Source organism: Phalacrocorax aristotelis, chromosome 1, assembly GCF_949628215.1.
Source record: "Phalacrocorax aristotelis chromosome 1, bGulAri2.1, whole genome shotgun sequence".
Taxonomy (NCBI): Eukaryota; Metazoa; Chordata; class Aves; order Suliformes; family Phalacrocoracidae; genus Phalacrocorax; species Phalacrocorax aristotelis.
Genome location: NC_134276.1, coordinates 211283641 through 211305865, shown reverse-complemented (window position 1 = coordinate 211305865; position 22225 = coordinate 211283641). Strand labels below are relative to the sequence as shown.

General features: G+C 50.4%; 1 protein-coding gene across 7 annotated transcripts in view; it reads right to left on the bottom strand.

The window, feature by feature from the left end:
- Positions 1-3603: 3603 nt before the first annotated feature.
- The window catches only part of FRMD4A (FERM domain containing 4A), a 383005-nt gene continuing 364383 nt past the window's right edge, over positions 3604-22225 (bottom strand). For 4 of the 7 annotated variants that reach the window (XM_075081551.1, XM_075081548.1, XM_075081545.1 and 1 more), the window contains exons 17-23: positions 19006-19234; positions 17751-17807; positions 17023-17260; positions 16430-16594; positions 13764-14623; positions 11125-11221; positions 3604-7320 (exon numbers count right to left, since the gene is read on the bottom strand). In XM_075081551.1, the coding sequence (XP_074937652.1) occupies positions 7218-7320; positions 11125-11221; positions 13764-14623; positions 16430-16594; positions 17023-17260; positions 17751-17807; positions 19006-19234 (1749 nt within the window). In that variant the 3' untranslated portion in view covers positions 3604-7217. Of the gene's footprint in view, positions 7321-8640; positions 9235-9279; positions 9352-11124; positions 11222-13763; positions 14624-16429; positions 16595-17022; positions 17261-17750; positions 17808-19005; positions 19235-22225 lie in introns of those variants that run through there. The other 3 variants (XM_075081550.1, XM_075081547.1, XM_075081549.1) reach the window with 2 other exon arrangements.

Genomic DNA, 22225 nt, shown 5'->3' with positions numbered 1-22225 from the left:
TCTGCTGGGCATTGCAGAGAAAATAATTAGGACCTCCCATGGCCACGTACAGTGTTTCTAGCAGCCACAAATCTTTACCATTGTGCATCTTGCCTGGGAACGGCGAAGAAACTCGCAGAAACTATGATGTCTAATTCTGCCTAACGAGTGCAATATTGAAACTTTGTTAGTGGTGCTGGTTGAAAATCTTAGGCTGAAATCATGCGCTTCTTGAATTCCAAGAGCAGCGGCACCTCTACAGCAGTATGAACGTGTCCTCCTCTTCAGGAGGCCCTTCTGGGACCGACAGCGAAGCTCTGAACAAACCGCTGATCGTGGCAGTGGCTGCTAACAACTGCCGGTACCCACGTTCGAGAGACCCCAGACCTCGCATCTGCCCGGCCCCACAGGCCCAGCAGAGCCGATGCAGAGCCCACCCCTGCCCCTGGAGAAGCCTTTTCAGCGCAGTCAGTGGAGAGGGGAGCGTCTGGTCCTGCGGCCTGGGGTCGGATTCAGGCAGGTATCTGTGTCTAGTCTCCTGCTACCGTGCCTGCGAGGCAGCAGGTCTGATACATGTGGCGCTCGTGGGCTGTGGGCTCGTTCTGCTGCCGCAGTGGTAGGCCTGGTATGTGAGCGGAACCGCTTCCTGAAGAAACGTGTCGATACGCAGAGTATTGGTTTGTCTGAGTCCTCGCCTCGACTGGCAGCGCGGGGCAGGACGCGGTGCCCGCCTCCGGGGGGAGTTACCCGTCTCCTGTGGGTATCTGCGGTGCCCCGCGGCTCTGTGAGAAGCGATGCTGGGGGAGTGGTGGGGGCAGGGAGTTCGGAGGAGCGTCTTCAGGTTCTTCTGGAGACTCTCCGTATTCTGAAGTGCCTCTTTGGACACAGGAGCTTTTCAGTCTGGAGTGTCTGACCCTGGAGAAAATGTCAAGAGCTTAAACAGTTTAGAAGTAATAAAAATGAGGCTGACGAGATGTAACCGGCGCTTGGGGAGGGGCCTTTGGGGAGTAGAGGGGGATTTGTGGGGAGAAGCTGGGTGGGTGGCAAGAGCATGGAAGAGTTTCATTAATGGTGGTGTCTGGTGATTTTTTTTGCAGTGCTCTGTACAGATACTCTTTGGAGGCACTATTACAACAGGAACCATTTATAACACTGCACCTTTATCCCTCTCCCCACCCAGATGATTTCTTAAATCTTTGTCCTGACCGTAGTTTTGAACTCTGTAAATAATGGAGGGACAATGTTGTCCCTCATTTGGAAGAGCTGTAATTTCCCTGGAAAGTACAGCAAGCGAGTAGCCAGGGGATGGTTTGGGGAGCATTTTTAGTCTGCTTTAGAGGGAACGGGATTCCTTAGGGCAGCTGTAATAGGACTAGAATTTTTTCCCTCCCACTTTAGAGCTAATTACTGAGGAGAGTTTTAATGGTACCCTGAGTACTGGTTTGAGTGGGGATGCGCCTCCTGTAGGGACGTGAATGTGGGGTTGGAATGTTTTAGTCTGATCAGGTTTTAAAGAGAGTAATTTAAGCAACGTGCCTCCTTGCTGACAGTCCCTGAAATACAGCCGCCTTGCTTGAATGAATCCCATGACGGAAGAACTTTATCCCCTTGCAATTCATGGAATGGCGCTGCACGGGGAACCGAGGAGCTGAGAAGTACTTTCTCACGGCAGATCTGTGTAAGAGTTTCCAGCTGTCCGGCACGTGAGAGCCAGCTCCGGGCCTCGGGGGACCGCAAGGAGGGGGATGCTGTTACGGCAGCTGCTTTTCATCATCAGCTGGGGGCTCTTTGCAGCTGAATGGCCCCAAATTACAGCTACCGGACCGTGATCAAATAGTTAATAATGCCTTTTAGCCAAAAAATTCCAAAACCTACCCGAATATAGTTTAGGGACGAGTGGGTGTGGCGCAGCTGTCACTGCTGGACGGTTTTTGTGGGGAGGGTATATTTCAGTTTAGCAATTTAGACTTTTCCCTCTGGGCTTCTCCAGATGTTTATTTCTGATAATTCTCGCGTTAGGCGGAAATAACCGTGCTGAATCCAAAGGCTTGTAGCCTCAGGATGAGGTCATGTGTTCACCACAGCGATGTCTGGAGTGGTTTGGGGACTTCCGTGCCCCGATCGTTGGTTGTAGCCCCCACCCCTTCCCGAGCCCGGCGGGGCGATACCAAGTGCGCTCCAAGTACGCGACACCTGCCTCGTGGCGCTGTTACGCCCAACGGTAGCTAGATGCCCTTAATTCCTTGTTTGCTATTTGTCGGTATTGCTGGAAAGGCTCTTAGGGTAGGGTATGTGGGATGTATTTATTCGGGTTGAGGAGCTGGGTTCCTCTGTGGCTAGCTGCCGTGTGGTCTCCGTTATAGATCCAGCCTTGCCCAGAGAAGGAACCTGGCTGAGATGTAAATGGCTTCCCTTCTCGGGGGCAGGGGAGCGTCCCGGCGCCAGGGCGCGAGGGCACGGCGTGGTGCCCTCCGGGAGGGCTGGCGTGGGGCTGCCAGTGCTGGTGTCGGACCCGGGGCAGGCTGTCGGGAGGTCCGCTCCGGTTGTGTTGCAGGGCTTAAAGAGGTGCCTGCAGCGGTGTCGGAGCCACGGGTGATGAATCTGAGCCAAAGTCCCAGAGTTAGGGGGAGAAATTTCATCGTTGCTGTTTTGTCCCAGCCCAAACCCCTGTGGGGGTTCACTACCAGGGTTGTCCCTGCGCCACGCCGCAGGGGTGATGTTGGGGCAGCCTCCGGGCTCGGGGTTGGTGCCACTGGTGGCTCCCTGTGGCGTGGGGGGGATCGGGTGGGTGATAAGAGAGCGGCTCGGGTGGAAAGGAGCTCCCTTCGCAGCAGGAATAAAAGGAAAGAAGGGGAAGCAACTGCGCTGGGTGCCGAGAAGCGCGGACGGCCCCCGCGTGGAGAGCGTGTGGCTGGCTGACGCCTGCCGGTTTGGAAGGGGCGTGGGGCGGCTGCGGGGTCACCGCTCCCCGTGCGGGGGGACCGGCGGTGCCCCTGACCCGTGCAGGGGCCGGGCGCCGGCAAAGCCCGCTCCTGAGCTCGAGCTGTGGCTGTTGGGGCGGGTTCTCGATACTGCTGCCTCAGCGGCAGAGCTTAAACCAGGCCCATGGGGTCTCTTCGGGGATTAAACCCAACGAGCAGGTGGCTCTTAGGAGCGCGAGGGCCTCGAGCCTGTCCTGCAGACCTTGGCATCGCTGCGAACGGCCTCGTGGCTCCTTAGCTTCCAGTTCGTGTAAGCGAGCGTTAATTTTGAGTTATTTCAAGTTGTGTGTGTTAAAGTCAATGTTATTTTCATGACTCTGTTTCCTGCTGTGGTGGGAAGTCGGTCATGCGGCTTCTGACGGCCCGAGACCCCTGCAGAGCCCCCCGAGACCAGCGCTCGAGACGACACGCCACGGAGCGCGCAGGGATCTGCCGGACCCCGAGGGATCTCTGCTTTTCCGGGGGAGTGCCCAGCGTTCCCCGCAGTCAGGCCGGCTGCCGGCACGTGAGCGGGTCCCTCCCGGAGAGCCCGGCCAGCCGTGCGCGCATCTGGGCGAGCGTCTCGCAGAGGCGGCGGTGCGGCCGCCACGGTAAGGGCTGCCCAGGCACGGGGCCCTCCTGAAGAGACCACGGCAAGGTTTCATTTTGAAAATGCTTTAATAAGGAAGTGTTGACAACACCGTTTTGCAAAATGTAAAGGTAACTATACAAATTCTTAATACAAAAAGAATAAATTAAAAGCAGATCTTTTTTAATTCTGCAACTTTTTCTACAACGTACATATTTTTTTCCTTGATTACAGTTGAACAGAATCCAGTAAAATCATTTTCCATGCTCTAAAATCAATTTCAGGAGAGACCTAATTTTTTTTTCTTCTTTTTTTTTTTTTTTTCTTTTTTTTAAACTAGAGAGTCCGTTTTACACAACTTGTAATAAAACTATTGACATTAATATATATGTAAAACTTTACATCTAGTTAACTAAGCAGTAACTGGTCATCTGATAGCACCTGAATGGGGATCGGCTATGCCTGAAACTAAAACTAATACAGAGTGAAAACAAATCGGACTGTTTCAACATTTTTCAACACTCGACCGCATATAATATCATTTAAAAATAGACCCTGCCTCCCGGCGCGGCCCGGGGCGCAGACCGCACGCCCGGCTCCTGGCTAGGCCGAGGGAGCGTCGGACGTGCGGACTAAGAACGCGATTGTGGCTTTATGTCAGATGGAGCCTTGAAAAATAAAAAAGTAAAGGAGGGGTTAAGTTGGTCGTCAAGTGCTTGTACAGAAGAGCTATGTATATACCCCTCGCGTTATACTTAAATATGTTAATCTCATATGATTAACATTTTATGTACATTTGTGTTTAATTGAATTGAGCTAAACAGTAAAACCTGTTTTACTTAATCTGTCTTTACTACCAGACTGGCTGCTCACGTGTGCCTTGATTGCAGAACAGAAAAGCAGAACACAAAGCAAAACTCAATCCGTTTCCAGAAAGCTTTTTCTCTACTCGAGCCTGTTTGCAATTCAGGCTAACCATTTTTTTTTTTCTCCCCCTAATTTCAGGGCTGCCACCTTTTAACCTTTGCTGTAAAACTGCAGAGCTGGTCTTGGAGGAATTAATGTTTTTTTCCTGTAGTGCCCAGAGGCCTCGTAGCGCCACTGTTGTTGAATTCTTTTTAATTAAAAGAAGGTACACAGAAAAAAAAAAAACCAAACGAACCCAAAACCACTTACCAGGGAAATTAAAAAGAAAACAGACAGTTGCTCAGAGCCCCTAAAAATCCGTGGGCTAAATTACTTGCTGCTGCTTAATTTAGTCCTTATTTAATCCTTTCACTTTAGCTACCAAATCTTATCAGTAAATGTCGCTAATTGGTACTATCTCTTACCCAGCTAAAAATCCAATTAGGAGCTTGAAATAATTCCCATGTTAAAGACCCCGAAGCACAGAGAGATGGTGAAAACAGCATTCTGCACGTCCAGATAAAGGGTGCAACCTCAGCGCTGTCTGTTCTTCCAGCAATCGGTTGCGAGGCTTCAATTACTGCCTAAGGGGGTCGCGCTCCCGCGGCGAGTCTTCGCGGCGGTTCAGAAGCACGAGGCTGGCAGGGCTGGCGGTGGAAGCCCCTTGCCAGCAGAAAAACGTCTGCGCTTTTTTTTTCCCCCAGAGGGATAATTCATTTATGCTTCAGGTGTGAACGTGACAGAGTTTCCTCCTGGCTCTGCCGTGGATTTCGCTGGCCGAGTCGCAGCCTTTGCTGCCCGCCGCGGCCCCGCACACCCGCAAGGCCGCCTCCCTGCCTCGCCGGCGACGCGGGCGGCGGCGCAGCAGCCAGGCGCGGAGAACTGAAGCAAACATTTTTAGTATCTGTTGCAGAAAGGTATTCGCGTGAGCCGCCTGCATTAATTTTTAGAAACCCCATCACCTTTCCAAGCCTAATTACAAAGAACCCATTCTCTTTTAACGCCTGGAATGCAGTTTTCCAGCAATCTTAATACCAAAAGGTGTGGCAGCCCCCCAAGTCGTGGTGTTTCATTTTCAACGTTTTGCCCTACTTTGTCTGGTAGACGCTATTGTTATTCTTGGAACACACACACACGCACACTCGCACTTTGTTTCTTTTTTTCCTTAAACTAAAGCTAACTTCAGTTTCTGCTTTTCACAAAGTAACCCCCTCCAGCCGTTTCTTTTAATGCCTTTCCCATAGGAAATCATCGTTTGCACGCACGAACGGGGGCAGGCCGGCTGCCTCCCCCATCTAGTGGCAATAAAAACAGCATAGCACCGCGATGAAGACTAGACGTGCCAGCTTCAACATCCACCCAGATTGTGCACTTGTTCGGTACAAAAGTGTCTTTGAGGCCTTTTACAGTTCCATGGCTTGACGTGTATAAAGCATTGCTCAAAAGTACGTGTAAACTTGCAGCTCCTTCCATGACGCTCTCGTACGATTCCTTTTGGTATCAGCAGGCAGCTCTCGCTTGTGTCCAACACCTGATGTAGTTGCCTCTCTTTCTTGTGGTCGCTTCTTGCAATGGGAAAATTTGCCTAGTCTGCTGGTTGTTAAACCCCGCCGCGGAGCCTTTCCGTTTCCCGACAGACCGGTTCTCCCACGCAGCAGTACCCGGGTGACGAGCCCTTTGCTACACTGGTGCTAACGCAGGGAAGATGAGCGGAACAGATATGTTAATGCAGCTTTACCTTACCGTGTCAATTAGATTGCGATGTGCTTTCCCTTTGATTTCACGTTCACGCTTTGTGCAGAAATAGATTAGAATTTATTGGCTGTATCTGTTTGTAGAAGGGTTTTTTTTGGCAATTCTTATTTTCATCAGAGTACGAAAAAAAAACCCAAACCAGCACAACTGCAACCCCTCTGTGTGTTGGGGTGCAGCCTGTGCCGGCCACGGAGATGGTGTGAGTAGCAGTACTTGCCTCTGCTTTAGGTAATGCCTTTGTAAACCTCGTTTGTCCAGTTTGATAGTAGCTCATAGACAGCGATGCTGCGATACCAGCCCAGACCTCCAGTGCATCTTCAGCACAGGGGGTTATTCTACCTGCACGTAGGTGGGCTCGAAGCGAAGGAGGAAATGCCGCTTTACAGGAGGTACTCGGTGAGCTAAATGAGAAAGATGTTCTCGTTGCAAGAACTTGCTGAGCAAACTCATGCTGCTGACGCTGGCGTGGCGATCGCTGGCAGGGCAGACCTGATAGCGAGGCTGAAAAAGCTGTGAAGGGGTGGGATTCTACTGTTTTATGTCATAAGAGATGTGTTTTCAGAACTACAATACCCATTTCTCAGCCTCTGTCCCATTTTCACCCCCTCCTCCCCTTTAAACTAATGCTCTGTTGGCTTCAGATCGCAGGTCATGGAAATCTTACTGCTGTTACATGCTGCAGAACAATAAGATCTGATGTAAATCTTGAAAGGCTTCCATCGTTTCAAAGAAAAATCAACTTTTAAGTTGCTGACTGACTACCAGGATGGCGGCCCATCTGCACCCGCTGCCCTGTGGGCCGTGGGAGGGATGGGCACCCGTCTGGCGATGGGACGGGCTGCGGTCCGTCGCTGTCGTGGTGGATGTCTCGGGGCCAGTGTTCTGTAAATGTCATCTTGAATTGCATCGTGAGAAAAGTGCTTAGAGTTGAAGCTGGTGCTGGGTGACAGTGCATCTGGGTAAGGCAAATGACAGGCAGTGAGGTGATCTCAGAATGGCATTGATGTGATTAACTTGAGGTCAGGGGTTCACACTAGAGTCCCAGGCTTGGCTTTTTCCTGCCCATACCACTGGACATCTGCTAATTCTGGATAGAGGGGAGAATCCAGGAAACAGCTATCGTTGTAGCTCCTGCAGGAGAAAGGAAACGTCATTAGGACAACGAGGGCTCCTGAGAAGTTCAGCCATGGGCATAAAACATCGTATCATGGGTGGGGAGGAACGCGGGATGTTCACATTTGCACTCTGCAGGTACCCCCGGAGCTGACGTTTGGGGTGAGCTCGGCATGCAGGCCCTGCCTTCAGCCGGTTTGCCCTTGCCCAGCGGTCCCATTCCCCCCAGCAACCTGCCTGGTGTGAGGAGGCAGGGGAAAGCCGAGCTCCGGCAGCCCCTCCAGAGTTCTGGATGATGCCTGAGTGGCAACAGGCAGAGCTGGTGTGTTCTCAGCCCACTGCTGGCCCGTGGCAGGGGCTTCGTGAAGGGGATGTGCTACAAGAGCAGAGCGGTGGTACAGCAGCAGTGCTCTGCTGTGCCTACAGGGCCTGGTCTTGCTTTCCTGCCCGGTGTAAGCTGGGGTAAAGAGGTTTTTAGGAGGATGCTCTCCAGGGAGCAAGTCGGCAGAGCAGCCCTCCTGGCCAGGCCATAGTACCTACTGGGAACATGGAAGGAGGAGGGTGGTGGTGCTTTCCTGCAGCACTTCTGCTCTGGGCAAAGGCTCATGCATCACCTGGCAATCCCAGAGTTACGTGGCTTCCCAGGGATGAGCTAGGAAGCGACTAGTGAGAGGCTGCCGCATCCAGTGTGGAAGGGACTGCGTTTTGTCATAGGTAGCCCAGTCCTGATCTTGTGGAATCTCTCTTGACAAGCTACTGCTTCTTTTGTTGCATGGCTTTTTGTGTTCTTGCACAGAGCAGGCAAGACATTTTATGGGAATTTTCTATGCTATTTATCTTAAAGTTCCGACCAGGGTCAGCTCCTGGCTTCATCTGCGGAGCTCCTTGCCAGAGGAAAACACTGAGGTCAAAATCTTGTTGATATTCTGAAAAGTGATTGCTGTATCTGTGTAGTAGTATTCAGAACTGATGCCTCTCCCTCACACTTCGATTTTAACCAACTTCCAAACTAGAGGTTGTTTTGAGGCTCAAACTGGGAGGTGCATTGGCTATCTGTTTAGTGTGGGATTCTCACGCCTTCCTCAGCTCCCTCCCCGCCTCGCAGGACTGATCTCACATCTGATGCAGTCTGGCAGTTCCTGCTTCCTCTGTCCTGGTTTCCCTGGGATGGGTGTCTGGGAGGAACCTGAGCAAGGGCATCACCGTCTGCATGTTAAAGAGCCTTTTGTTTCCCAGCTCTGTGCTGGAGTATGGAGGTTTATGGGTTATCTGTAAAATGCTGGGCTTGAAATACTTGACAGATGCCAGCTGTGAATGGTTGTAGATTCAAATGAGAGTGTCAGACAGCAATGGCAGTTTAATTAAAATAGAAATACTCTGAGGGTTTTTGTTCCCTCCGCCCTTCCCCCTCTGTCTTCCCACAGGAACCGGGCCAGGGTTGCTCCTCGTTCCATGAAGCCTCACTGCTGCTAAGAGCCTCTGCTTCACAGCTCTGCTCTGTGGTAGGGAAGGAGGAGAAAGGGGTGCTTGCTACCAGGGCTGGAGCACTGCCAGGAGCTCAGTCCAGGTCCCCTGAGAACCCCATTTACCCCAGCTCATCTCCCCACCACGCTGCTCCCAGACTCTCCCCGCCGCACTCTGCCCACGCTGCTTCGAAATGACCCCAGCCACAGATTTGTCACTACCGCCTGCTCTCTGTGTCCATTCAACCTCTGCGGGAATGCAGAGCGGGCTGGGCCAAAGTCTTCTTTCACAGGGGAAAGCGCCACAGCCGCAAACTTGCTGAAAAGGCACAGAGAGGGATTCAAGATGCTTTCAAGTTGTTCTTCCAAGAGCTGAAGGAAGCCTTGTTGCCAAAGAAACAGGCACGCAATTAAAAGGGCTGCTCCTCTGGGACAGCGGGATGCCAGTTGTTCGCCCTGTGTTCACGGACTGTAAGGCAGAAGGATGAAAAAACAAAACATTCCCTTACTATACCTCTATTCATCAGTACTTTGGTGGGTTGGAGACTGAGACTCATCCATAGTGGGTGAGTTGTCTGTTGCTTCTCTGAACAAAGGAGAGCAAAAAAGGAGGAAAGAGGAGAGAGGAAATGTTAAAGAAAAGAAGTGACACAGACATTGTTATGAGCTTATTAATCCAGTGGGGAAACAAGTTGATGAATCATCTTTAGAAAAAGTTAGTGACACAAAAACACACTGGGGAGAACTGTCAATCTTTTGAGTCGTGCTGGGAGGGCACAGCCTGCTCCTGCGGCGGGGGAGCTCGTGTTGTGCAGCTAATGGCAAACTTTGTCTGCTCCGACTGTATTTACACATACGCCTTGGGTGTTACGCTCAGGCACGGAATAGGAGCTGATTTGTCTCCAGTTCTCTTTACACTGGTTGTTGGTGCAGGGCCTAGGCTATAAATCGAGTTAACTTCACTTTCACCAGCTGAGAATTTGGCTTGATGGATTTTTGCTATGAGAGACAGGGTGCAGGCATTTTCTTGAATGAAAAAATAAGAAAAGTTGGGATTCTCTGAACAGATTTCTCAGCTGGCTGCTCAGCAGTTTTACCTCTGATCATCATGGAGATATTTAGAGAAATTAGGATTGGGATAGAGACTGGAACGAGGATGGAGTCTAGACTCAAGCCCTTAATAGTGCAGATTTCAGTGTACAGTAAAGACAGCTGCCATTTTCCCTATCTTGTGATCCTTTGACTTCTTGTGAAATGGGACCAGGCAAATTATCCCAATCTGAAGCTGAGAGCACGTGCAAGGACCATGTGAGGCTGGATGTCAAATGTGTGAATTTAAAATCCAAGGAAGGCCTAAGGGGGTTGTGGTTATGGTTCTCCTCATCTCCATTTTAAAGTGCAGTCACAAGCAGTGCTGGAGTAAAACCAGAGGTCAAACGTGGTCACAGGTGACCAGGAGAAATTAAAGAGCATGAGGTTTTCCCAGTGGCTGCACAGTGAAGTGTTTGCAAAGTTACCGGTCCCAGTTCACAACTCAGGGGTTCATATTTGTTTTCCTACTCTAGGGCCTACAGTATTTTGAGGACTGTAGTCTGAAACTGTCTAAATGATCTCACCAGACTTAATTTTCATGCAAAAATCTGGGATGTGCTGAGTTAGATGGGATCTGGAAATGGTCTTTATTTCATGAGGCAGGACAGAATTACAGGAGAGTGCTAGAGAAGACACATGGGAGCTTGCAAAAGGCTTTTTGTTTACTCCTGGAACTCCCTGTCTCACAAAGAGGTGCCAGTGAACCCAATTACTATATTTACATGAGTAATGGCTACCTGCATGTAATGACGCACACTTTGGCGAAGCACGTTAACTTAGTGGTAGCTGAAAAAAGATGCACTTAATAGTCATTAAGACTGCTTAATGCTAGGGAAAACCTAGCAAAAAAATGTGGTTGCTGCACATGCAAATACAGTAGACACCTAACGTTGCCTTTACAACAAAAGATCTCCTTGGTCTGGATGGCCAGCATGGTGGTTGTTAAAAAAAAAGATCAGCTGTTTTAACATGTGGGTAACTGGAGGAAGGAGACTGTCCAAGCAGAAAGAGCCTGCAAGGCTTCTCTCCCTGTGGATCCAGTGCTGCTTGGAGTGGTGCTGCTGGGTGCGGATGACACTGCCGTGTCTCGGTCAGCCTAAACTAGAGCTCCACCGCTACGAGAGCATGGGCTGGAAACAGCGCAGGCTGTTGAGTACCTGGAAAACGTTCCCCCTACCTGCGCTCTCCCTTTGCTTGTGTGCGGGGAGGTTTTTCTGACTGGCACGGAGCGAGGTGAATTCTCTAACCTGATCCCACAGACACTCACCCAGTCTGCCATGCGAGAATGTGGTGGGGACTGCCTGGCGGCGTGGCTGCTAGTTCACTTGATGGTGTTGAACTCCTCTGGCTGTGAGGTAAGGCAGCTGAAAAACAACCAAAGGGTGGAGAAAAATAACTGGTGAGGTGAGGGCGCGAGGGTGAGTGTGGTTCAGAAGCATCAGCTGGTCAGACCAGCAGAAACCAGTCCTGCTGTGAGTAAACACAGCCTGGGAGTCAGACCTCATCCTGTTCCTGGATGGCTGCGCTTGAACGTGGCCCGGGGAGCAGCCAGCCTGGTGCTGATGCTGGTGCATGTCATGGGCCAGATCCGTCCTTGGCTCTGCAGGAATGCTTTGTTTCAGTCAGGCCTCCAGCTGAATACAACAACCCGGTCTCTCTCAAGCCCTGCCTGGGAAACACTGCACCTCTCCCATCATGAAAGCTAATCAGTTTCACTGCAGCCTGGACTGGCAGGGCCGGGCTGCACATCTCCACGGGACCTGAACTGGAGGAGTGCAGCCCGTCAGGCTCAGCCTCCTGCTTCCAGGGGTGGTGGGAGATGCTTTGTGTCCCGAGGAGCCAGAGCTGGCACTGGCAAGAGCCTGGACAAGTACACTGCTTCAGGTGCAAAGAAAGGAGGAAGACAAGCTCTGAAGGTTTCCAAAGCTACAACTACTTTTCACTGTGCATCTGTAATAAACTGAGGTTGGGCTTTGCTGACCCTACTGCTATGGGACCAGAGGAAGGCTTTTCTTACGTTGATGAGGACAGAAGCAAGCTGAACTAAAAATGCAACACTGGCAGTGGTTCTTGGGGGAGTTTCCCTGGTGAGAGTCTAGCTATGAAATCCACCTGACCGATCTCTCCTCAAGTCCATACAGAGTTGACCCTCCAAATTTAATACATGCCTAGAAGCATGATCTTCTTTGAAGGACAATGTGAAGTCCAATAGGTCGGTCAGCTAGGGCTGATCAGCTAAAATGATGGATGTTTCTACCTGGCATCCCCTTCTGTGCTGTTAAATTCTTTAGCGGCTGCCAAATGACACTTCAAGAAAAAAACCAAGTTTTAATCTGCTCCTTGTAGCTGGCAGCCCCCGAGGTCAGTATCCTCCCAAGGCTGTAATTGAGCCCACTCTGAAGGCAAAACCAATCTATGCTGCCAACTGGTCATGACAAGCTGTGATTACTGAGCACACTTGCCACGGTGCTGCCCAGATATCACATCTAGATGTGAAGACCCAGCTGGGTGGGGGAACAGGCTGATTGACAGCAGTTCTTACGTGCCCTCCCCCGAGCCCCACCATTTCCCTTCCTAGATTACTTAACTGAACTAGTACGGTTTCCAAAGCTGAGCAAGGCAAAGCTTTCCAGTGTTCAAGCATTTTGTGTTGCTGGGTGGGACAGAAATACCCTTAATCAAAGGCAGGGAAGACAAGTTTTCATATGGAGTTACAGGATGGTTCCAGCAACTACTCAGTTCTGTCTTGGTCCACATCTGAGCTTCCCGTGAGTGTCAGCATCACACATAAATCAGCCTCTTCTCAGGGAGCTGTTGGTGGCCCACGAGGAGCCTGGTGTCAAACTGCCTCTCTGACTCCGTGCTGGAGTCAGCAGCAAATATAAAGCCCCACCAGCGTAGCATGGTGGTCACTGTGGACAGGGCGCGATGCTGGGATGCCAGAAGGCCAACAGCCAGCACGGTGGACGATGCACTGGTCTGCTACGGGAGGCTGCGAGGACCTGCGGGAAGCGAGGCCGGAGCAACGGTGTCTCCCATGCCAAGGCCGAGGCGTGTGGAAGGGTGGGGATGGGCACAGTGCAGACTCTGATTAACCAGCAGTCCTGTCCACGCGGGGCTGGATTCAGGTTTTTAGAAAGTCCTTGAGCTTGTCCAGCGGAGACTGATGACCAGTAAATATTTAACCGTGGACTGTTTCATAACACATAGTGGCCTCCTCAGTTTAATGAATTTGACTGTTTTCTTACCATTTAATATTAACAGCACAGAGGAGTGCAAAGCTCTGTAGATGACAGAGAGCCATAATACTGCACAAACTGAAGCGCTATGAATTGCAGGATTTTATCAGCACAGCTACTGGAGCTTTATGGGAAAACCAAATCTCAGCAGTGCACAAAGATGTCATCGCTCAAACATTTCTGTGGGGGGTGGAGGGACTGGGATGCTCCCCACTTAACCTTTCTCATGCTTTTGGTGTTTCACTGAGGACATGCATTCTCCTAGTCTGTGCTAAGCCCCTGCTTGCTTCATCGCTCCCCTCGCTGTGATTACTAAGGGTGACCCCCCGCTGTGGTTTCTCCATGTTTGGCCCCTAGTGCCATCACCCAAAACCCAACTGCACTCTGAGGAAAGCCCTGGCACAATGGGGCTTCGGTCCCTCCCTGTCTTTTGAGCCCATCATTGCAAAGTGATGATTTCCATGGAAGAAGATTCTCACCCGATAAGTGTCTCAGACAAGGCTTGTCCCCCAGCGTTATGCCTACAGGCTTGGCGAACAGCATGTGAAGACCAGATAACGTGCTACAGTCTGGCATTGCTCTCCAGCTGGGGTGTAACGCCTGGCATGAATCCAGGCTGCATGAAGCCCCTGTCCCTCCCGCCCCCTCGCCCAGGACCGTCTCTCACCTGATGTTGCTTTACACATCTGAGGCATTCTCGTGACCCGGCTGTGTGCCACAAAGGTGCTTTGCGAAGACGTGCTGTACTGGGAGCTGCTGTCCGAGGAAGTGGAGCTCGTGTGTGAGAGGCGGCTGTGCTCCTTGTGGGAGGCTGTGGACCGCTGGTACCAGAGCCGCAGCTCATCCGACACGGCAGTCCTACCCGAGCCTTTCTCATGGCCCTCCCTGCCCAGAGATGGAGTCCTTATGATTTGGGAGCGGGAGGGGGTGAGCCTGACGGAGTCCACTTCATCCCCGTGCCAGTTCTCCTTAAACATCCCCCCCGCTGTGTAGGAGTTGGAGGTTTTGAATTGTGCTTTCACGCTGTAGTGTCCCTCCTGGTCGTTCTCCAGGCTCCGCACCACCACGGGTGTGGAGCTGCCCTCAATGTACAGGGGGTACTCTTTGATCCTGTACTGGGAGGAAGGTTGGCTCTGGCTGTGCAGGTAGACGCGGTGGTGCCCAGTCCCATTTCTTGCGGCCAGGTTGGGCATACTCCCTGAATTGGAAGAGACCAGGTTGCCCGCCGATTTGTGCCTTTGCCTCTGCCGCTCTCTGGCTTTTGACGGGGAGTCCTCTGCCAGGGTGGAGTAGTTGGGGTTCATCTGAGCGGGATAGTAGTGCTCAGAGCTGGAATGGCTGGTGCAGGAAGAGCAGTCATCCATGGGGTCAGAGCCGTTACTGCTACGAGTCCTTGGGGTGTAGAAATCGGGGCTCCCTGTCTCATTTTCTGAGCCGAGGAGCTTGCCTTGTGACTCCAAACTGGAGCTCCGGTGTCTAAAGTGCTGAGCTAAGCTGTGCAGTCTGGTCGGGCTGATGTCTACTGACCTGCAGGTACCGGGAAAAAAATCCAGGCTGGTGAGTCAACAGGACAAAGCACTCCCCATCCCCTTCTGCAGACAAGGCCAGCTTCACAGGCAAGGGACTGTGAGGGCACTGAAAACCTGCACCCCTCCAGCACTGCGTGGGGTTGCTGGCTGCAAAGCGTCCTGCTTCCCCGCTGCAGGGTTTGGGGTGATTAGGAACTCCTGTTCCTCTCCAGTCTCCTTGGTGGTGGCAGTCAGTCTGCAGCAGCATGTGGGATATAAACCCTTGCCCGGCCCGATTCCTCTGTGGCTTTGGCACCCTGGGAAAGACTCAGTCTGAAGGGAAAAACCCGGGGACCTCAAGGCCTGGCTTTGCTGGTGCGGCCCTGTGGCAGAGCTGTTTGAATTAGCACCATCCCTGTGCTACCAGGTTCACCTCACTCCAGCTCTGCAAATCCCGAGGCCTTAGCCTCAAAGGCGGTGGGATTCCCTTGCAAGTGGCCTGTGAATGCCCTGCACAGGTACAATCCACCTAGCTTGAGACAGCCAGCCAGCCTGCCCATTCTCAGCCCAGAATGCAGTGATTTCTCCACTGGCCTTTGAAAAAGTGACCTCTGTCAAGCAGCTAGGTTTTACCAGGGCCCAGCTGTGGGTAGCACGTGCAGGACTGTCAGCAGGTGACAGCCCTTCAGGCAAGTTTTCAAGGCTCAATTCATGGCTGAGTCTGGGTGGTCTCTATTCATGCCGGCTGTTTGGAGAGCTTCAGCCATGTGTTTCAGGAGCATGAACACCCCGCAATGAGTCACACACCCGCATGACAGATGGCCAAGGCCAGGACATGCAGCTCATGAATGAGCCACAGACTGAGCAGTGGTTGTTTCAAATAACCAAATGGCCCCTACCTGGTCAAGGCCACTTCTCAAGCCCTGTGCCAGGCTCGTTTCTCACGGAGCTTGGCTCCAGTGTTAACAAATATTGGACTCCTGAAAGGTACTCTCAGCCAAAAACTTGTAACAAACTTAACCCAGGGCCTTAATGCCTTGTATTGCCTCTGCCTGAGTCTGATGTGTTGGCATGATTCTTGATTTATGCTGAGCTAAATGATGTTAGCACTACCCCTTAGGGCAGGATACCTAATGGCACACAGCTTTGGCTCAGGTCTGCTTCCTGCAGTGTCCATGGAGTTTGCCACGAGAGCAAAATTGCAATGAAGCGGAACAGTTTGTAGAAATCCTGCTGAAAATTGGGGGTCGAATTGGGCCAGATCAAATCACCTCCCTTACACACTTCAGCTCTTTCCTTTGTCAACCCTGGGCTTATTTCACTGCCACCTGGATCCTCAGGTAGATCGTTTCATACAGGCTCTCTCTCCCCATAAGATCACACATGTGCAAATATTTTATCTATGAGACAGAATTAACACTACCCAACATTTTGTATCAGACAGGAAACATGTTATCTCCAGCTGAATCCATGGATGAATTTACTGCAGAATTTAGCAGCAGCACCACATCCCTTTTTGAAGTGGCACAGGGTTTGTAGCGTCTATAAACAGTCCCTGAGATGAAAGGTCCCAGGGGAATACAAGTTTGATTACTTTGAGAAGGAGATGAGGGCCAGGATCACATTTATCTGAAGTGATTTCAGCATCTTAGTTCAGGAGAGGTTTCCTACTGGCAACATTACTTGAGTTCTGATGTGAATAGGACTGGTTTGTGTCCTTTCCTGAACTGCGAATTAATTAATATCCTGGGGGAAGAATTAAGGATTAAGCAAAGAATATTTATTTCAGGGTAAGCAAGGTGGGACCAGAGTCGGGAGGACTTACCGTGTGGAGTGGACGTAATGTGGACTGCGTACCCGTAGATCCGGTGTCGATGGCATGCTGGACTGGGAGTTCCAGTGGGGAAGGCTCCGGATGGGGCTGTTCTGCAGTGAGCTGCTCCCTCCCGCCTCAGCACAGCTCCCGGTGCTGGGGAACCGCTTGTGACTGCTGCAGAGCAAACACCCTGCTTCAGTTCCCAGGCAGGAATTTGGGGAAGGGGCTCCCACGCTTCTTTCCAGATCTCAGGCATGAGCCTGTGATCTCACGGGTGAGTGAGAGTTGGGTCAGCTGCTGCTCTGAGGTGCGTCCCAGAGCTTGTGCTTCTGCAGTAGCAGAGGTCAAGGCCAAGCCCTGTCAAAGCCCTCAGATGATCCACCATCCTTCCTTTCTAGATGTTTTTTTAAAATAAACACTGGTACCAAGCAGCAGTCATGTGGCTGCACCCTATTTTTATGACATGCCTATTGGCCAGAACACCTAAAAGTCTCCTTTTGGTAAGGGACAGCTTTGTAAACTTTGAAAGGGCTCACGCCTGTCCCTCCTGAGGGATATCCTGAGGACAGCTCTATGATGGAGCTTCAAGATAGCTGGCTCACCTGGAATGACTGTGTGAGGAGCGTTTCTTGACCTTCTCGTAGGGTTCATCCAAGGACGACTCGCTCCACATCTTCGGTTTGATGGGCGACTTGTCATAGTCATTGCGGTGGTAATGCATTTGGCGGAGGCCTTCCAGCGACTGCGGAGGAGGGGGCCTGTTGTGCAAGGGTGGCCGGGGAGGGAGTCCTTTGTGTGGGGACTGGAGAGGGGATATTGTGCTGGTGACCTGAGAATCCTCTGCGAAAAGAAGGAGAGGGGTGATGGCTGTGAGATACCTCCAACGGCAGCACAACCCTGGGGGACACCACTGCATTTCCATAATCTGCCTCCCTATCCTGCTTCCCCTGGTTCCGTTCAGGAGCAAGCTGAAGGCCCGACTTTCAGAAGTGCACCGGGTGACATTACCATTTTGGGAGGGAATGGCCAGCAAGAGTGTGTCACGCATTAAAACAGCTGAAGCCTTGAAAGAAAATAAGGGGGCATTCTGGGACTGTCTTTTCAAAGAATTCAGAACAGTAACTACGGCAACACTCGCTGCTCCAGGCCTGATGTATGACTACAAGTTAGAGTCAGGGGAAACTGCTCTCCATCTGGAGCAGTTTTGGTACTGGGAATTTCAGGTGGATTATTACACAGAACAGTTCCTCCATTTTGAGTGTCAATCAGGAGTTCACACACCCTTCCCTGTTTCCTTCCTGCCCTTTAGAATATAAAGCAGCCAACGTACCATCCTCGAGAACAAGGGCATCTGAGAGGGAGCTGTCTTCACTGGCAATGTTTCCTTCTGAGGGGAAGAAAATATAAAGATGGTCAGATGGTCCTGAGAATCGCAGTGACTGCGAGCTCAACTGCACTGTGATCTTCATCCACTGAGTCTTAGCCTTAAGCAGCCACTCCTCATGTCTTCCTCCTCACACAGGCGAGAGGCAAGATTCCTATAAACAACTGCCTCAGCCCACTCTCGGTCTCAGAGGGCAGAGCTGCAGGCCAGGTCTCTCACTAGCAGGCTGCCTTTCAAGGAGCTGCTAACCCTTTTCAATTAATGGGGATTAAGTCTGAGTCACAATGGAGAGCTGAGATCCCCAGAGGATGCAAAATGGCATAGTACCATTAGCAAGGTTTATATCTTGGGCCTTAAGGACTCTGAGTTTGATCTCTGCCTTCTTAAAATGATCATCCTGTTGCTAACTAAAAGCCCACACTAGGTACCAGTTTTATGTAATTCAGGGAAACGCTTTCTGAGCATCCTCTGAGCAGCAGGACAAGCTCTTACATCCTTGGCGTGCACACATCTGAGCTGCCTCCCCCAGCCTGTGTCCTCATGACTGTTATCCCCGACTGTGGTGCAACTTGGTACCCAGGTCACAAATACAGCAGTTCTAATCTCAGTTCCTGCTACAAAGGCACAGAGAAAAGCTCTGCAAGTCAAAGGGAAAGGGCAAAATCAGCAAGGGAGAAAGAACCACAGCAGAAAGTTAATGGATTTCATGAAAAACCAATCAACAATCCAGTAAACCATAAAATGCCCAGAGAATTACATTGTAAAAAGAAGAAAAAGAAAAAAAGCATTTGAACACAGCAATGACACTGCTACCACTTTGATTTTACAGATGCCTTTCAGCTAGAGAGCTCACCCCAATCTGCTAACATTAATTACATTTGTACAGCACCACTCCGGAGGAGACGTTAACAGAGTGATTTTAAAGGTGAACAAAGGAGTCACAGTCTGCTTTCCCGACACGCTTATAATCTACAGCGTGACACTGCTTCTTGTGCTGAGAAGCAGCACATCCCTAATGCACGGCACGCAGCCCAGACACCCGTCTGACAGCATGCTGGTACGGGAGAGGACAACCCAACTGCCAGCACCGTGGAGTCAGGAGAGGGAAATCTATGCCTCAAGCCCAAGCTTAAGGCAAGAATTCTGCTCCCTGCCCTCCACAGACCCTTCAGCAATGCTGCGGGCACCGAGCCCCACTTACCCTCTATGATCAGGGAGGCTCTCTGGGTTGGCTTCTTTCCAGACTTGATGCGGTACTCATTGATGGCATTTTCGATCTCCTGCAGTTTCTTCAGGGCATTCAGGTAGGATGTCTTCCTCTGTTTCTTCAACTTTTTGCTGACATTTGGGTCGCTCGCCAGGCGCCGGGCAGCCTCTGTGATCTGGGACTGAATGGCAAACTCCCTCTCGAGGCGCTCCAGCTCTGCCTCCTGGGGAAAGGCAAACAGATTCTGGCTACAACCAAACTGTCCCGGCCCAGCTATGGGGAAAGCTCCCCCTGAACCCAGCAAGCAGCCTCCAGTGAAGGCTCTTCATCAGCAAAGCATCACAAGCACAATGGTCCCCCCATCTCAGGGCCTCCCTGCGCATACCCATCTCACCTTCACCTGCTCTCACAAGTGCCTGGGAGCACAGCTGGTGGAAGGGATGACCCATACAAGGAGGATATTTGTGCTCCAGCCCTAACCCTGCTGTGCTGTTTGGCTTTTCATGCAGTTCAGTATGGCCTAGTTCAACAGTGCTCTACTGCTGACACATTCATCCTTTTATACCCATCTTATGGGTAACACCTGCCTCCCACCTGCTCCTTCTCCCTCTTTCCTATCTCCATATTTGAGCCCCATTTGACACCAGTGCTATGTATTGATGCAAAGCTACAACTTTAACCTTCCTGACAGGTTTTCTTGGCACCCACCAAACTCTTTAAGGTAAAAAAGCCAAAGATGGGCTAATTCCTCCGTAGTGAATGGCTTTCAAAATCCAGGGGAGATTATGCGCTGAAGTAATTATGGACTGCTGCAACTGATTGCACCGGAGAATTGTCTCCTTGAGTTACCAGCCAGGAGGGTGATTTCAGAGCAAGCAGCGTGTAACAGTCAAAGAGGACTAGTGTCTCCAACATTAGCCCTTGGAGGGTCTCAGCTGAGTTTTTAAATGCAACCAGGTGTACCCTGGAAGCTACCTACTGATTTTCAGTCATCCTCCAAGTCAAGGGATTTAGGCCAATTTATGCCAAAGCAGAAGCTGATATAGAGCTTCCTTGTCTGCACCGAGACCCCAGACTGTGAGGTACTTGCTCATCTGCAATGGATCTGGCTACCTTCCCCAGCTTGGTGGAGTTTTTGATGTTAGTCTGCTAGAAAGGGGAACACAGTACATTGCAAATTAGGGGAAAAATTACGAGCTTTTTTACTTCCAGTGAATGGTGGGAGTTCAGATCACAAGCACTGACAGCCATACATTCATGGAGATCCCCATTATGCAAATTCAAATCCTTTCTCTTTGTTTAGCAGTAGCATATGCTGCAAGAGCTGATGCTGTGGGAATTAATCAGACTGAAGTCATTCTCTGAAGTTTTTATTCTGTGCTTCTGGCTTTAAAAAAAATCCTTTTGCTGTCAGCAGTGAGTCAGCATTGCCTTAAATCTATAATTATAATTTCCCTCACTTTATGGAAGACTGAACCCACTCTCCATCTTTTTAACAGATCCTTTTTTGCTTTGAAGAGTTTATAAGCTCTATCAGCACCAAACTTATTAAGAGTGAACTTGACACCACAGAGTTTTAAGGCGTGGAACCTGGTTCACCGTCTTGTGGCAAAATCCTTCCCAGCATCAGGAATTACCAACCACGCAGAGGCGATTACCAAAAAATACCATAGGACCCTTCCCTGCAAGTCTTGCTCTGACAAAGCTCTTACTAAAAGTACAGAGAGTTTGCTGTGAGCTGTCATTTCAGACCTGCACAGATTCAGTTCTAAATCATTCAATATATCTTAGAAAAAACATATTAATTTTCCTTCTGGCCATAATTGTTTATTTTCTTCCAGCGAGGTCACTATAAATAAAGCCTCAGAAAATGAGGGCTATCATCCACCTTCAGATGGAAGCGCCTTGGTTCAGGTCCTTGTCATAGTTGGTAGTATCAGTCCTGGATTTATGTGACTGAGGGAGTATTTCACCTTTAGTTTTAAATCAAGTTTCTAGTGTTTGCACTTGCTGCAAAGTACACGGAAATCATCGCTGGCCTCTCTAAATGCTCTCCAACTGGCAGCCAAATAAACACAGCTCAACATCATTCTCGGAGAACAGAAATTTATCGTTTCCAACACAGCCTTAAAGTTTGACAGATGCAAAAGTAGGCAGAGAAAAGCTGAGTCAGCATGTTTGGATTGCTGCTGCCAAAAGGCAGCGTGCCTGCAATGGGGAGGAGCTGCTTTACCTTCATGCTCTCCACACCTAACCCTGCCACTGGAGTAAGGAGACTCCTCATCTGCTGGCCCCAAAAGCTGCCTTGTAGCAGTAAGATCTGGGAAGCTAGAGATCAGGTTATAACTGAGCAGCCAACAGACTGCAGGGGTTTTAGGAGTAGCTCAGCTAAGCTGTGCTTTCCTTTGAAAAGCTTAATTAAATGTGCTAGTTCATGAATATTTGACTTCAGTGGAATTCCTCTCCCAGGCTCCATTGAGAACAAAACTAAAGAGCTCCAGCTGTTTATTTTTTCAGCAGAAAGAAAATGCCAAAAAACCGACAAACAGTTAATTCCTTGGCTGAATGGAGCCTTAAACCACACAGTCACACCGGCTTCAGTCTCTCCTCTTACAAAAATAAAAAGGAAACTCAAAACTGGAATATACACAAGTGTCTTGAGACAAATGCGTCTCTGCAGACAATAGCTTTTCTGTGAATCCGGTCCCGCCTTACAGCTGCTGCAGGCCTGTTTTCACAGCCACGGTTCAGGGCACTGACCCAGCACGTTGTGGGAGCAAGGCAAGAGAACAAACACTCCCTGGCAAACTTAGAAAAATATAATTCCAACTCCCCATAGGTAGGGACGAAGGCTCTTTTGTTTAAGGACTGGGGAGCAAAATGCTTTCATCTTGCTTTTGCAGGGCTAAGATGGGTAATTGTGATGCTTTCCTCCCCATTAGGGGAGATCTGGATTCGTATTGCTACTGAAGCAGAAAGCAAGTGGCTGTTTACAACAGCAACAGAGGGCAGCAACGGGGCTCAGATGGCTCAAGGGGCTCCTGATGTGCTTGGACTGTCATGGCCCAGTTGGTCACCCAGGTTGTTTCTGTTACCTCCAGCAAAGCCAGGGCTGAACTTTGAGGGTTTAACCTTTACTCCAAGTCTGAACTAAGGGCATCAACTCTCTCGCTTCTTCCCTGTTCTGATGAATATTTAAAAAAAAAAAAAGGCA